We start from the raw sequence: 17,363 nt of genomic DNA on the forward strand, positions 1-17,363 counted from the left end.
TGCAAAGCAGTAAAGACTGCTCGAACTTGCTTTACCCTGACTGAAGCCAAACTCGAAAAATGAGAAGTATATTAAGACACACACCAATACATTTGGATATCTTGAACTTTATTCAAATCATATACAACCGTTACAAACTTTTATAAAACCAATATCCAAATGTTGCAAGCACATATTCAACTTTTTATTACGAAAGTACCAGGCGATCTATTTGTGCTGGGTAATATATTTATAATCCTTTCCCAGAGGCCACGATGAATAAGCTGAAACCTCCCCTAACGTTTCTCATAAAAAATTATACTTCTCCTCTAGCTTTTTACAAAAGTGAAACCTCCCCTGTCATTATTATGATATGCTGTTATATTTAATAGAACCATCCTTGATTATTTTTCAAATTTTCAAAACGAACCACCAAACTATTAATTTCAAACAAGAACATAACAGCATAAATTTTAAACATGAATGCATTGTATAAATACTAAAAGATTATACTGTTAATCTTAACAAATGCAAGACATACAAAAAGTGCCCTCACAGTATTCTATATGTTTGCAAATCGATATCTGTTGTCCCTACCCTGTACTCCTTTTAAGGTTTCCTTGCCTTGAGAAGGTGAGAAAATCTCAGCAGCTCCCCTTTTTCTTCTTCTATTACAGTTAGCAACAGTTAGGCTATGTTTGGTTTGAAGGAAAAAAAGTAGGGAAAGGAAAGGCAAAGAAATTTTTACAAACCTTGTATAGGTTTTGATATCTTTCCCTTCCTTTCCCTGCCTTTTCCTTTATGTATAAGTTTTTGAAATTAAGTGAGTTGTTGGCTTGCAATTATTTTTTTCCCTTCTTAAAAGCAAAGCTGAAGTGGGTTCTTTGAGTTAAAAGAAAGAAATACATTGGTGGCGCATTTTATCATCACAAATGAATGGATATGTTTTTAATCTTGACAAGTGAAATGGTTTTAGTCATTATTGTCATGAAAGAAAAATAAAGAAAATATAATAAATGAGAGCTAGGCTTGGCTTGTTGTGATGAAGGAGGAATTGATTTGTTTTTCCAAGATTTAGATGTGGTAATGGTAATTGATCTTTAAACTCTGCACGGTTTTCACAAGGATAATAGTCTCAATCAATAGTGGTTTGGAACAAGTCAAAAAGGGCTTTGCTGAGAGAACTTGGAGAGCAGCGGGTAGTTTGTCTTGTTATGTCAGCCATTACTCACTAGGGGTGGTTTAAGTCCTTTCGTAATGGTAAGGGGAGGTTTTATTATTTAGGTGAAACCTCAAGGGCTTTTAGCAAATAAAAAAAAAAAAACACAAGGGTAGGGAGGGAGGTTTATGTCTTCAGGCTTTCAGAGGTTTCGGTTAAAAACTGAAGCGTCCTGATCATGTCCTCCTATAAGGACAATACAGGCCACCCACCTTAGGCTAATCGAGGCAGAAGATCCCAATTTAAAGGTTCCCGCAGAATACTTACGAATCTAATATTCCACTTCGATGTATTATATAACTTCTCCTCATCTGAAAGGTTCCGATCCAACGGCTTCTCCTCATCTGGAAGGTTCCGATCCAACGGCTTTACCCCAAACTAAAATTGTTTTGCGTCCTTTCTGAATCTTCACGCATTCGTCCGCCTGGTACAATCTGAGTCTCTCTGCAACTTCGTTGGTCCTCTGTTTCTGTTTAGTTTCAATTGATCTGTTATAGTTTACCGTTTACGATCCTGGTGATGATGGTTTGAAATCAATGGCCAGGCGGTCGCATGTGACGGAGCTTGGGTGCATCGCCTGCGACGAATTGGCCGAATTGGGTGCCGGCAAGGAAGGGTGGCTTGTCGACAGCGCCAACGTTCTCTCTACCCTTGACACCCATTCGCTCGCTCTTGCCAACCGTTCTGTTATTCTCATCCTCGGCTGGAGATACGATGACCCATCTAGTCGGCCGGTTAAGATCCGACCTTCTTTATCCCCAGTTGAAGGAGAGATCACCGCCATCGAGTGGCTTGTCTTCGATGATCTCCATGCCCTTGCCGTTGGAACCTCTAATGGATATCTGCTCATTTACTCTTTGGAATCCGATCTGATCCATAAACAGGTAGCATATTTTCCAATTTGGATCCTTTTGTTTTTGAACCTATTTTCTCCTCACTCATTGACTAGGAAATCTTTGACGGAAACATTCTAGAGTTCGTTGCTGAATTTAGAAAGTTTTAGTTTGATGTCTGTAATTATCTAATTTATATTTTCCTCTGGGCATAAAGGGCAGATAATCGGTTTACTCTGACTCCGACTCTGACACATATGAGTGGTAAAGAAGGATATTGACTCTACTAATATTTAACCGGTGATTCTTCTATAGTGGGTGGGTTGAATACCATTGAAGTTTCATACTGTTAGAATGCAATCACTACTTTTAGGTGGTGGGTGCATATCGGTTTGGAATTGAAGTGAAACAGGAAATCCTTATTAGTTGTGCTGAATTATGATAAAACACATGTAAACATTATACAGTTGTTCTGTTTAGAAATGAAATTATATATTTTTTAGTCAATGTGAAATTTCTAATGATGAAGATTTTTAACTTTATTTACAACCAGGTTTAACATGTGTTTCTCGTGTATGATAGCTATTTATGCCATCTTTCCTGTCATTATCCATTTATCCTGGCCTTGTTTCATTGTTTATGGTTTTGTTGTCGCAATTCACTACTCCATTCTAAGGCTATCTGTATGGTAAGGCACTGGGCGTGATTGAAATATTGTTATGTCTATTTAAATATGTACACATTTCACCCATGACTCCCTTGGCTTTTTATTACATTGTGTTTGTTTCAATTCCAGATCCAGTTGCCCATTAATTACATCTCATGCATTGTGTTCACTAGGAAAGAAAATTTTTTTAACATTAGAATAAAAGGATTTATAATCCAAAGAAAAAAATTATTAAAAAAATACAGTGCTGAGGCAAGTGAGTTCTTATGGTTTTCACTCGGTTAGTTAATGGTTATTGACAAGATAATGCATCTCATCACATTTGATGGCAGTTATGAGCTGTACCTGTATGTGTAAACATGCACACATATTTACAAGCTACAAGATAGATATTGAAACTGGATAACACATGGGTACTTCTAGAGTCTTATTATCTTCATAGGTTATTCCATGACAGTTGGCAGTTTAGTTATTTGTTTGTTCAAAGTCCAATAAATTATATGATTTCTATATCTTAACAAACTTTACTATAAAAGTGTAGAAACTCTATTGAGTTTGATGGGATACAATATTTTATTAGAACAGATAGGTAGTTTAAAAGCTTCACAATAAAGTAGGTTATCAATAGAGTGTGCAAAATTGAGGTGGTAGACAAATGATCTGGTAGACTCGAAGTTAAGGAGTGGCAGCACTGGGGTGGTATGCAAAATTGACTTAGAGAAGGCTTACGATCATGTAAACTGGAGGTTTCTTAACTTGGTGTTGCAGAAAATGAACTTTGGCCAGAAATGGAGGAATTGGGTCAGAGTGTGCATATCCACTGCTAAGTTTTCTGTACTTGTAAATGGGTCATCTTCTGGTTTCTTTAGAAGTTCGAGGGGTCTTTGATAGGGAGGCCCCCTTTGTCCATTGCTGTTTATCTGTGTGGTGGAGGCTTTAGCTAGATTAGCTAAAAGAGCTGCGGCTGAAGGCTGTGTGGAAGGTTTTAGAGTGGCAGAGGAAGGAACTGTGGTCCCTTTACTACAGTATGCAGATGATACTTTATTCTTTGTTCAGGCAGAAAAGGACCAGTTAAGTAATCTTCGGATGATTCTGGTTTGGTTCGAGGTGATCTCTGGATTACAGGTGAATTTTCAGAAAAGTGAAATTATCCCAGTTGGGGAGGTCAATAATATCCAGGATCTGGCTGCGGAGCTTGGGTGTAAAGTGGGAAAACTCCCTTTCAGGTTCCTGGGTCTTCCAATTGGAGCAAACTGTCACTCCAAATCCATTTGGGACCCGGCGATTGAAAGGATAGAGAAGAAGCTAGGGGGTTGGAAGTCCAGGTATTTGTCTAAGGGAGCTAAGATTACTCTGCTGAAAAGTGTCCTAGCAAATCTACCTATCCACTTTTTATCTCTGTTTCCAATCCCAACACAGGTGGCTGAAAGGATGGAAAAGCTAGAAAGGAAGTTCTTATGGTGTGGGAAGGATGGTGAACAAAAGATCCATCAGGTTAAGTGGGATTCCATATGCAAACCTGTCTCGGCAGGGGGTTTAGGAGTAAGAAATTTTAGGCAGGTAAATACTGCTCTCCTAGGTAGATGGTGGTGGCTCTTTAATTCTAGCCCCCAAGCTCTCTGGAGGCGGATAATTGCGGAAAAGTTTGGAACTAGAAACTATGGATGGGATCCTGGACCTGCACCCTCGCCTGCTGGATGCTCAGTTTGGAAAGGAATTGAGAAGGTTTATCCTCTTTTCATCCAAGGGATTAGGCTAAATTTAGGGGATGGCAAGAGGATTAGTTTCTGGCGAGACACCTGGTGCAATGGTGTCCCCCTAATGGAGACCGTCCTGTCGTTATTCCTTTTAGCAGAAGACAGGAATGTGGTGGTGGCAGATCAGTTTGAGCGGCGGGGAAATACAGGATACTGGTGTCCAAAATTTAGGAGGCATCTCAATGATTTGGAATTCTCTGATCTGTTAGAGCTGCTACAAGCGATTCAGGAATATCAACTGAACCCAAATCAGCAAGATACCAGAATTTGGAAATGGACTAAGGATGGGATTTTCTCAGTGAAGTCATTTTATTCAAATCTGAGTGCTGGTTTGGCTCAGGCTTTTCCTTGGAAAGAGATTTGGCTTCCTCACATTCCTACTAAAGTCTCCTTCTTGGTCTGGACTGCAGTGCATGGTAAATGTCTCTCCAAGGAGCAGTTAATCAGGAGAGGTCTGGTGCTGCCCTCCACAAGTTGTGTGATGTGCAATGGGGAAGTTGAATCAGTGGATCACCTATTTATTCATTGTGAGGTTGCCCATCAGCTGCTCTGTCATTTCTGCTCCCTGCTAAATGTGAGGTGGTGCTGCCCCAAGTCTTTAGCTGAACTGCTTTTCTCTTGGAAGTTGACAGGCTTAAGTAACAGGGGTAAGGTATTATGGTGTATGATCCCTCATGTAGTATGTTGGGTCCTGTGGAAAGAAAGAAATAGTAGGATTTTTGAAGGTTAAAGGTGCTCCTTAGATGAGTTGGTGGTCCGGGCATTGGCTACTTTACATTCCTGGCTGTCAGCCAAGGACTCGTTTAAGCATATCCCCCACCATCAATACTTTGATTTGGATTTTTTGTTTACTTGATTTAGTTGGGGGTCTCTTGTATGTATTTGGGAGAGACTGGTTTTTTGGTAACTTTTTGTATAGGTTGGCTGTACATGGAGTTTTGTGGACCAAAGGCTGTAATATGTTACAGTTATACGCATTAATACAATTACCTTTTTCTCAAAAAAAAAATGATATATCCAAATCTTCATTTTGTTGATTTTTGAGAACGAGAAGTTGTGTTCATGTTTCTTGTGTCATGGTGCAAAGTGTTGTTTCACTTGTCTGTGTCTGGGCATTTAATTGGCAAGGTTAAAATCACTTCTTGAAGGATTTCCATTACCTTAAAAATAGTTGATGAAGGTTCTAAGCACTGTAAGATTTACTCAAATCATACTTGAATTACAATTTTGAAGCTCTTGGATATGTAATTGAATACGAATGTTGGCAGGAATAAAAATTTAAGTCAAACATGAATACAGCAGAAGAAACTTTGAGGCTGGGTTCAAGGTAGTTTCATCATGTGATAAAATAGAGGAGAGTTGATTGAGGTGGGTTTATCATTTTCACAATCGTCATTACCTAGGTGTGTGGTATAGGTGCTAGGTGTCTTGGTGTACAGTACACGAACATCACAGCATGATGAAATTTCATATAAAACTATATAAAATCATAAGTAATTGAAAATCTTATTTTAAATAGAATTTACATGCCAAAAAAGAGAGTTATTTTATTTAACAGGTATAATAACTTATAACACACCTTTTTGTTCCCAATTCAAAAGTGTAATTGAAATAATGAAATAGATTAAAGATGGAAAGGGGGAAAGAGAAAGATAAAACTTAAAAAATTAAAGAACTTGTAATGAACATAAGAGGGAGAGAGAGAGAGCTATCCAAATAATAATTAGTGTTTTAAAAGGTGTGGGAGGCATCCTCCAGGCAAGGCGCTCCCAAAACACTCTGGGGCGTATGCCAGAGGCGCTGACACCTCTGAGGCGTACGCCTCTTGCACTTTTTTCATGAGGCATGCTAGAGGCATACGCCTCATGCGCCTCATGCACATCTGATATAAAAGACAGAAAGAAAAAGAAAAAAGAAAAAAAGGAAAGGAAAGGAAAGGAAAAGAAAGGGAAGGGAAAGAAAAAGAAAGAGAAGAAAAAAAGAGAAAAGGAAAGAAAAGAAAAGGAAAGGGAAGGGAAGAAAAGATAAGGGAAGGGAAGAAAAGATAAGTGGAAAGAAAGTGGTTTGCATCTTTATTCTTCTTAGTATAAAAGATTTTTATTAAAAATAAAGAAAAAATGAGATCCCCCTTCCTCTTCATCCTCCTCCTAATCCCCCTCCTCTTAAGGAGGTTTATGCCTCCTTGTGTTCGGGAGGCTTACACCTCTTGCGTTCTGAACTACGCCTCACACCTCTAGGTAGTGGAACGCCTTGCGTCACACCTCCGCATTTTAAAACATTGATAATAATATTGGGAATAAAGAGAAATGAATAGTGAAAAATAGGCATCAGAAAAGGAGGAAGACAGGGGGATGACTAGCCAAAAGGACAATGAATAAATTAAGAAAGAAAGATGGGAATGCAGAAGAGTGTCTTGTTCACATTCTTGCCTACTACTGTTTTGACCAAGGTGAGCTTGAATCACATTTAATAGTGTATGTTATTGAAAGAGAACACAAACAAGAATAAAAAATTGGATTAAGTGGGCTTCATTTACAAAAGGCAATGAGAGAACCAGATAGAAACAATCAATGTTACCAGGATGTTTTAAAACTGTTGGGCCTATCTGTACTTTCTCTTGGACACTGCCTACACTCAACACTTGGCATGCCAAATGTCTTGGCATTTGGCCACTTGGGCAAGGTGTCATGAGAAGGGACGCCCAAAAAAGTTCCATCACTTTGATTTCTAAGTTTTTCTTTAATTTCTTGTTTATGTGGTTTAATATCTATGTACAGACTTGCCCATTGTGATGATTTCTAGTGCTTGTGGACAATCACTCCACAAGCCAAGGTAATATGATGGAGAAGAAAAAATGGGGTTCCTGGGTACTCCAACAGATGATTGGAGAAGCATTATCATTGTCATCAAAATTGAACTGCTCGTTCAAATGGGCACCTAGATCAGCTAATGCCTTAGCTCATGTCCTTGGATGAAACAGAGTAACCAGAGACCAACTTCCTTGGGGAACACCAGGACCGGAGATTGATGTAAATCCAACTAAGTGTAATCTTTAAACAATTGTGACACAGCCAAGGGCTGATTGTATTGCCCTTCCTATCTAGAGTTTGAGAACTTTTCTTTTATTCATTAATGAAATTCAAGGTTAATTATCAAACAAAAAAAGATGATGGAATCCTTTCTAAATAAAACCTTGCATAATATTTCAAACAGTTTCCTTTTTTTGTTATTTTTTTTTCTATTTTATTTTAGCTTAATGGGGCTACACAATGGGGGGTAGCCCATCTACCATGCCCTTAACACCCCCCCCCCCAACCCTGGTAGGAGCAGGATTTGATCCCAGGTCTCTGCTACAATGAGTCAGATATCCTACCAACTGAATTTCAAACAGAAGTTTTGTCTTGAGTTTTTTTTCCTACATTGATTCTGTGTTTTAATATGTATGGTTATGAAGTGATTTCTAATCCCAACACTTCATATTATGTGCTTACCTCTTCTAAGAAAGATAAATATAAATAGTAGAAAAGAGAATCAAGGTTCTGGAATCTTTGTGAATATGTTCTAGCAGAGTGCCAACCATTAATATATCTTGATCAATGTTTTAAAACGTAGAGGCGTGACGCGAGGCGTTTCACTACAGCATTACCTAGGGGCGTGAGGCGTAAGCCTCCTTAAGAGGATGGGGATGAGGAGGAGGGAGGAGGGGAAGGAGGAAGTTGAAGGAGGATCCCATTTTTCTTAATTTTTAATAAGAATCTGTTATATTAAAAAGAATGAAGATGGATAACACTAGATGAAAGGGGGGGGGGGTTCGGGGGCAGAGCATCCTGTCCACTTTCCTTCCCCTTCTCTTTCCGTCCCTTCCCTTTTCTCTTCTTTCTCTTCTTTCTTTTCTCCTTTCTCTTTTTTCTTTTCTCTCATTCTTTTTTTTTTTTTTTTTTTGTCTTTTTATATGAGGTGTGCATGAGGCACATGAGGCGTACACCTCAGAGGTGTCAACACCTCTGGCATACGCCTGATGACGTTTTTGGGGTGCCTCGCCTGGAGGCGCGCCTCCAGGTGTATGCCTCCCAAGCCTTTTAAAACACTGATCTTCATATCATTTTGGAGTATTATCAGAAAACTATCAGGAGTTCGTTGTGCTAAAAGCCTAAAACAAGTGTCAGAAGGGTTGGAACTTGTAGTTCTGAATTCTCTTGGTTACATAAGCAACCATGATAGGTGATAACAATGGTAAGGAGAGATAAACTTTAAGTTGAAGGCTTTAAAAAGACGCTAGGCAGGACAAAAAGGTTGTGAGTTGATCTAGTGGGCAAGGATTTCAAGACTCATGCATTAACAAAGATATGGACCTAATTAGATTGACAGAAACAGGCCACATTCAAATGACCCCAAATAGCTTGTATAAAGCTTATATTGGATGATAAGACACATACACAGATCTGCAGATCTGAGTTTGTATGATTATAATAATACGCCTGAAGTAGTCCTTTTGGGCTTTTAGATTCTTGAATTTTGTTCTCTTCTACCTACTACACATCTTTTTGTTTGCACATGCATGAATTACATGTTATATGTTGCCTGAATTCCTTTTTCTGGTTAATTATCTTTTTCAATTTCCAAGTTTATGGTGTGGCTTTCATGAAAATACTACCATTAGCAAATGAGCTTATTTCGTTTTTGTGCTACCAAGAAACAGTGACCATGAAACTGATGGATGATTGTGGATATCTATATGTAGTTTATATATCCTGGACGCATACTAAGGTTACGAGTTCATGGAACCAAGAGTGGTCTTACACAAGATACATCGTCAGAGGAGGTTTGTGTTGTTATTCCAGGCATAATTGCACGTTTTGATGGATCGGATATTCAGGTATGTCATGTTTATTGTCAGTTGTATTAAGAAATGCTCTGCTCATGGCTGTCAGTGCATAAGGAATTCAGGGGGGATAGACTATAACAGATGTTTTGTCAGGACTACATTGTTTTCTTATTTATATGTTGCAACACAAATCATATAGTCCCATATGAGTACATGTTCTATGATTGTTTCCCACTTTTTGATATTAATACGATACTTCAGCTTTTGAAAAAAAAAGAGTTTTACATTACAGTTTCTAATAGGCACATCAGGTAATTCAACATGTATTTTCAGAGGAAGAAAAATCCTTCAGTCTTACTCCCCCAAGCCCATAAAAAAGTTTGACCATGGTTTTATTCATTTTTCTGCTAGAATATCTTCTTGGTATTATTTAATAGTGAGCTTTGGGTAGCTATATGGACTTGTATAGCTAACATGGACTACATGCTTTTAGAGTTTGCTGCAACGCTGGTTTCAAGAAGCACACTCACAGTTTTGGGATCAGAAACCAAAAAAGAGTGAGACGGAGGGCATGAGGAATTCGTATGGAAGACTACCACTGCAGCTATGGAATGTTAACAAGTATGGATCATGTGTTGATGCAGCAATCACTGGGATAATGCCTCCTCCACTGATGGAACTTCAGGTGAAATAACTTTGCTTAATTGTCTCTGCATATGACATTGAAAAGATAAACTATGCTTATATGCTCAGCTCCTATTGACTACCAGAAGTATTATAACATGGTTGGATGGATTTCTGAAAATCCTGGGTTTTCTATATTTTGCTTTGTTATGGTCATCCTGTAGTTCATTATCTAGTGCAGTTGCTGGTAATTATTTTCAATGATTATAATGGAAATTTTCTGAAGTTATTCTGGTTTTGAATTCAGCTGGTTTTATTGTTGGGCAGTCAAGTCAACGTTACTACTGTGCAGTGACTATAGGAGTGGATGCAGTAATTTCAGCATGCAGGTAAGTGTCACGGCTATTTGCAATTTGCTACTTGTTCTTTTATTTTTTTCTCCTTTTGAAACAAACTGTTTTTAATCTTTACACTTCTTATTACCTCCCCAGCCCTGGTGGCAGTGGAATTTGATCCCAGATTTATGATAGAAACTTCCAGAGAACCTACCAACTGAGCCACCCTCAGTTGGTCTTATGTTCTTCTGTTATTGTCCTTCAATGTTAGGTTTTAACTTCCATTTTATTTCAATACAGGCTTTCTGAAGACAGAAACAGGTCTATAGTTGGAGCTATTCTGTCGAAGGTTGTGCCTGCTACATTTTCAACAATAGCTTCTTTCTCTAAAATGATTTGGCGGAGTGGGCAAACTTCAGCAACAAACTCTGAAGAGAAGCCTCAGCCATTTGCTAAAGGTGAATTCAGTTTATACATAGTTATTTGATCTTTTTTCTCTAACAACCAATAAACTAGTTATCCATGAGATGCATATTTGAGAGGAAGTGCAATCTTTGACTTAAGTTGACTGACAAATGCCATTTGCAAATGCTGCCTCTTTATTCTTTTTTAGATAGATGCTGCCCCTACATTTTATAATCTTGTTTCAGTACTGCATGATTTTGTCATTTAGAGATTGTTTCCTGATGTTTTAAATTTTGAACCTAATGTCTCTGTGATATTAATTAGGATTTTGATAGGTGACAGCTATTTTTCATGGGTTGGTTCTACCCAACCAACATAACTGAATTGAGCTGGTTATATCGGTTCTGGTTCTGATTTTGTCTTGATTAATAATTGGGTCAGTTCTGGTTCTTGTTTGTTCTGAGACAATTATTTTGTTAATAATATGAAAAGGCTTCGTAGCTTTCCTGTAATGTTTTTCATATTTTATGTCTAAAAGGGTAGATTTGATAGATAATTGTGGTTAAAAACATTAATTTATTTACATATAAATAATTTACTAATTTACTGTCATTTTTATTAAGGTTATTATAAAAAGTCAAGTTTCAAGTTGTGATTTACAATTTTACATAATAATTGGTTCTAATCAGGTCAGACCTCATTATCCTGATTAATTATCAGGATGGTTCTGGGTCTGTGGTTTTGTCCCGATTAATAATTGGTTCAGTATGTCTTTATATAGAGCTCCAGCGACTGTGTTAAATTCCCTTGAGAAGTTGAGAAGAGATTTCCTTTGGGATGGAATAGAGGAGAGGAAATTTCATCTTGTGGCTTGGACAGAAATTATGTAAACCTAAGCATGCTGGAGGAGTGGGGATTAGGCCACTTAAACAAGTTAATACTGCTCTTCTCGCAAAGTGTTGGAAGTTTGCTAATGAAGAGAATATGCTGTGGAGGAACTTAATTGAAGTGAAATATGGGGAGGTGGGTTTTGGTTGGGAATCAGGTGAACCCACTGGTTCTTATGGAACAAGTCTTTGGGAAGGAGAGACTGAGAACTAAGAATATATTTTTTTGAACTATATTTCCTTCAAGCTGGATCTTGGTGATAGAATTTCATTCTGGAAGCACAGGTGGTGCGGTGAGAGACCACTTGTGTGGCCTATCCTGTGATCTTTGCCCTTGCCCAGGATAGGGAGGCTAGGACAAGGAGGCTTGGATGTGTGACTGTTTTGAGGTAAAATGATCTCTGTGTCTGGATTCCTCGCCTCAGAAGGAATGCCAATGATTGGGACCTGGGTGAGCTGGCTTCTCTTCTTCACTCTCTGGAACAGGTGAAACCTCAGCCTTCTAGAAGTGATGCTATGTGTTGGGTTGCTGAGAAATCTGGTAAGTTTGCAGTCAATTCTTTGCTGAATCTTTTGGCAGTTGAGGAGGGTCATTCCCCTCCTTGGGTTTGGACTTGGAAGATAAGGAAACCATCAAAAGTGGTTTTCTTTGTTTGGGATGCAATTAAAGGAAGGATTCCCACTTAGAAGGAGAGGAATGATCATTGTAAATCATTACTTCTTATGTGGAAGAGATGAGGAGAACGTTCAGCACACTCTTCTCCATTCTGTTTTCTCTGCCAGTTTGTGGGCTCATGCTTTGAAGCTGTTTAGGGTGAGCTGGGTTATCCCTCCGGATATTGGGGTTCTGTTTTCCTCTTGGAGAGTGAAGGCCTTTTCTAAAAAGGGCAAGCTGTTGTGGAACCTTGCCCCTTTGGCAATCTACTGGTGCATTTGGAAAGAAAGGAATTGGTGCTTCTTTGAGAATCTTTCTTCTCCTGCCAAAAGGTGTGTGCAAAGTTCAAAAGAACCTTGTTCAGTTGGGCGTCTGTTAGTAATCTTTATCAGGGTGTGAGTTTTAGGCAAGTCTGTGATCAGTGGGAGGGTCTTCTGTGGCTTAATGACACTATGAGTTAATTTTTTTTTGTAGTTTTTTCTTCTTCTTGTAGTTGGTGAGCATAGTTATCAAGTAGGTGATTCTGGGCAGCACTGGAGTGCCTAGTCACCTAGTGGCCTAGGTGACGCCTACGCAATATGAATTTTATAATATATATAAAGAACTAACTTTTGGCTAGTTCCCTAGTTTTTTATACACCATTCAGCATGTATATTAATGGAAAAAATTAGCAGTTCTCTTTATTAAGAACATTAAATTTCCTTTAGAAATGTGACAAATCATCACATCTAAAAGATAAAAATCTTTTGCATATATTAATTTCATTATTTTAAAAAATAATACTACTATAGTAAATATTTAATAGAGCAATTTCATATCAATTGGCGGACAAAGAAGGTTATTAACTTTAATAGTAAAACATTAAAACAAAGTATATATATATATATATTATAATAAAATGTATTAACACACATATTAATAAGATGCAGCAATATAAATGATATATTAAGGCACCTGCCTTTTCATTTTTTTCACCTTGAAGGGCGCCTAGTTGCTATAAGTAAAGGTGTTTGGGCGAGGCGCCCAGCCAAGGGTGCCTAGTTTGCCTAGTTAATGCCTTAAGTATACTGGTGAGGAATCTCTCCCTCTCCAGCATTCCCTCTCTTTGCTTAATGAAAACATCATCACTTTTCAAAAAAAAAAAAAAAAACTGTTACAGGCTGTCCCAAGCAAGACCCAGCCCGTTGACAGCCCCATCATCATTATCATCAAATGGGTGTTGCCACTTGATATGCCCAATGTGTAGGAATGCTTTGGAGGAGGTGTAATACCATGAGAGTTGTGTTAGGTGCTCCCTTATTGAGCTTTTGGATGGAAATGAATTTAAGCATTTTATACAAACACATTCATTAAGTTGGTTGTTGAGTAGTTAGCATGGGAAGAGCTTATTGGATTATCATCATGGATGGCTTTAGACAGATATCGATAGACATGTTCATCAGGAAATGGTTTCAGATTTCTTGATTTGTCCTTTTGTTACCATCAGAAAGGCTTGCTGGATTACATCCATGGATGACATTAGGGGGATATCCATGGAACTGTTCATCAGGTACTGGTATCAGATTTGTGGATTTATCCCTTCACCATGACATTGGCTGGTGCTTAACTTTAACATCTAGTACAAAAACTGATCTTGTACAGAGGAAACCAACATTACATTTTAAAAAAGCATATTGCATCTTCCAAATTTCATTACAGATATTGTTACCTAACTCTTGTAGTGGTTGCCACTGATGTAGCATGTGAAATGGCAAGTGTCAAGAGGAATGAAAACTTTCTCTCAAAAGCATTCTAAAGAGAGGAAGGAAAAAACAGAAGCACTAAAGAGCGTGTCTCTCCCTCTACAAACTATGGTCAATCTCAATTTAATGGCTGTTTTCTTTCTTTTATTTTTTTTTCCTTTTTGATGTAATGGGGGGGGGGGAGCTAACAGGCATGCTTTTAAATATGGTGAAATTTCATGAAACTTTGGTTTCATTTATGGTAACAGAAGCACATTCGTGAAATATTTCAGGTTTACTTATTTTGTCAGATTCTTTCTTTAATTTTAGGATTTCATTATATATTTCATCCTTTTCTTGTAAAACCTATAAAAATAAATAATTTCTGTAGATGAAATACTATAAAATTAACAAAATAAAAGATTATAGCATTGACATCTAGAAAGAATATGTTGTTCCAATAGCGGTACACTAAGGAGTGAATTTTATTAGGTTACCACCTTCCCAGTGGCATATAAGTTGGTTTTTATTTGAATTAAGTTACAGGGTTAAATTATGAATGATAATATGTAAATATGGTCTTTGTGATGACAAATCACTGAAATAAATTGTCCTTGGTGGCTTGGTGCAGTCCACTTTGGTGATTATTTTATGCTTGCAATATTCTTTGACCTGTTCTGTGCTCATAGTGACATAGATTGTGGCTTAAATGCTAATATTCTCATTTTTCTGAATTTATTTTTATGGTCATGAATTTGTGGCAGCATCTCCCTTAACTTGCTTGAAAGATCGGCCAAGAAAGGGAGAGAAACTCACCCTTTCACCTAGTGGTACTTTGGCTGCTATTACAGATTCTCTTGGTCGTATTTTGCTACTAGACACTCAGGCACTTGTGGTTGTGCGACTTTGGAAGGTTTGTACTCAGACCAATTTCATTGACCTCATGCACTAAAAGTATTTTCATCTTCACACACACACATGTATATGTTTGCTAACCATTGAACTTCCTTTCTTCATCAGGGGTATCGTGATGCTTGCTGCCTTTTCACAGAGATGCTAATTAATAGAGACACAACATCGAAGTCAACTTCTGCATATCATGAACACTCAAAAAGTGACTACTGCCTCTGCCTAGCTATTCATGCACCTCGGAAAGGAATAGTTGAGGTGCAATTTTCTAACACCGGTGTTTTTTTCTAGTTTGTTGTGGTTCTTTATTTATTTTATTTTCTTCATTAACTCCACTGGAAGGTAAACCTGTAAGGAAATTCTAAGATGTGGAATAAGCCATTTTCCTTTTGCTGGAAATCATAACATCCTCTTTTTTTTTGGAGAAAGGGTCATTATGGTGCATTGTATTGTTTGTTAAAAAGAAGGATATACATTGATGCACATGTATGGATGGGAGCCCCAGTATAAAGACTAGTTGGAAGTGCACCGCTACTATACAAATAGGCCTTTGCAATCCCTGATCTGGCTAGATCATCTGTCCTTTGGTTCATCTCTAGGAATCAATTTAATCTGGATCCCTATGCCTTCCAAGGACTCCTTAATCTTATCCAGATGTGTCTGAGATGCCACGGGTCTTGGGTGCACCTTTGTTTATCAATGTCTTAGAAGCCATGTTCCCTTAAATAAACATGAAAACTTGTTAATTTATCAATCTACACACTCATGTAGGTCTTCTGATGTAGAAGCCATTTTATCTGGAAAAAAAAAGCAAGGACTAGATAAGAATTCAAGAAAGTAGAAGTTGAATGACAGTTGAGAGAATAAGAAAGCGAAGAAGGTATGTTAGAGGGCTAATATGCCTTCTCTTGAGCAAGGTTTGGAGTTATCTTGTATCAAGCCTTTGACTGAGTTAGCACCACTAAAAATAATTGGAAGAGTTGTATCTCTAGGTTTTATGGGTTCATCATACAAGAGATGAAAAGAAAATCCTCATTCAGAACTTGTATATTCTTATTTTATCTTATGGAATGGGACATTGCTTGGTAAAATGGTAAAATTTGGGCCAATAAGCGTGAGAATGTTGGTTTGAGTCTGAGATTAACCATTATGTGCAAAATTGCCAAAGGTTATGTTCATATCCAGTCTACCCCTGCCAAAGACCTTGCTTGGTAAAATGGTAAAATTTGGGCCAATAAGCGTGAGAATGTTGGTTTGAGTCTGAGATTAACCGTTATGTGCAAAATTGCCAAAGGTTATGTTCATATCCAGTCTACCCCTCCCAAAGACCTTATACAGTTGGGACCATCATTGGGTAAGGGCCCTATTCTTATTTCAACTTATGGACCTTATAGCTATAAATTGTTTTGATTATTGTGCAGATTTTTTACATCATACCCATGCAGGGATTCAAAGCACAGAAAACCCAACAAGAATAATTTCAGAAATAACCCAAACAAAAGGATTCTTGTCTCAACCTTTTCATCATGCCTCATTTGTGTGATTTTGATCCATTTGTAGGTAGTTAAAATGACATTCTGGTAACTTCATTCCATATATATATCCTTCATACTTCCATACAGAATTCTTCCTTGCTGAGTACTTATCTCATTTGCTTGTGTCATCCACCTTCACCAAGATCACCTCATGGTTAGCCTAGTCCAAATGTTTCTAGCACCATCTTTGATACACTATATTTCCTATGCATTCACTAATGCTATGTTTGGTTTGAAGGAAAAAGTAGGGAAAAGAAAGGAAAGTTAGGGAAACCTTCACAAATCTTGTATAGGTTTCCCTAACTTTCCTTTTTTTCCCTACCTTTTCCTTCAAACCAAACATAGCCTAATGTTTTCTTACCTAATGTACATTCCTAGTTTGCTTTCTGAACTTCGTTCTATGTATCCTTGTCTTTCTTGTATAACCATGAATATTTGTTTAGTCTTAAACTCTTAATATGGTGTTTTTGCAGGTTTGGCAGATGCGAAATGGACCTCGACTTTTAGCCTTTCAATGTGCTAAAGGCAGTAAAATCCTCCAGCCCACCCATAGGTTTGGATCATCATTATCATCTCCATCATCATATGTTCCTCTTGAAGTTTTTTTGCTGAATGGAGACTCGGGACAATTATCAGTTCTGAATCGACATCTAAATTGAGAAAAATAATATTCTTTACCATAATTTCAGTTCAGAATTCAATGCTTCTTCCCTTTTCCAATGTAATTTCCTTCTGTGCTTGGTATTTGGCTGTCTATAGCTTCTTGGGTGTACCATAAATTTGATAATTGCTAATTTTCAGTTTAACCATATTTGTGTCAGTGTCCTTTCTGGACGTTGGATGGCCTCAGACTTGTGTCCTTTAATTTGCACTTTAAAATTATCTCAAAACATGATAAACACCAGCTTAGCAATTTCTATTTGGGGACTCAACTAAGGCAGAACTATGGTCAACCTCATGGGATAAGACAGGCCAAAGCCATGAATATCAGAAATCTGATAATTGAAGGGAA

General features: G+C 37.7%; 1 protein-coding gene across 1 annotated transcript; it reads left to right on the top strand.

The window, feature by feature from the left end:
* The first annotated feature begins 1,610 nt into the window (after positions 1-1,610).
* On the top strand, positions 1,611-17,185 carry LOC104609784 (uncharacterized). Its single transcript, XM_010276173.3, has 8 exons — positions 1,611-2,082; positions 9,197-9,331; positions 9,774-9,965; positions 10,232-10,293; positions 10,540-10,697; positions 14,672-14,820; positions 14,928-15,074; positions 16,825-17,185. The coding sequence occupies exons 1-8, from the start codon at positions 1,735-1,737 to the stop codon at positions 17,008-17,010; spliced, it is 1,377 nt and encodes a 458-aa protein (XP_010274475.1). The 5' UTR covers positions 1,611-1,734; the 3' UTR covers positions 17,011-17,185.
* The last annotated feature ends 178 nt before the right edge of the window (positions 17,186-17,363 follow it).

This window comes from Nelumbo nucifera, chromosome 1 (genome assembly GCF_055504915.1).
Source record: "Nelumbo nucifera cultivar China Antique chromosome 1, China Antique-T2T, whole genome shotgun sequence".
In the NCBI taxonomy this organism is placed as follows: Eukaryota; Viridiplantae; Streptophyta; class Magnoliopsida; order Proteales; family Nelumbonaceae; genus Nelumbo; species Nelumbo nucifera.

Bases quoted from the DNA above. Each gene is read 5' to 3' on its own strand.
- LOC104609784 (XM_010276173.3), top strand. From the start codon at position 1,735: ATGGCCAGGCGGTCGCATGTGACGGAGCTTGGGTGCATCGCCTGCGAC. The intron at 2,083-9,196 runs GTAGCATATTTT...ATCTATATGTAG, and splicing joins CCGATCTGATCCATAAACAG to TTTATATATCCTGGACGCAT. The intron at 10,698-14,671 runs GTGAATTCAGTT...AATTTGTGGCAG, and splicing joins GCCTCAGCCATTTGCTAAAG to CATCTCCCTTAACTTGCTTG.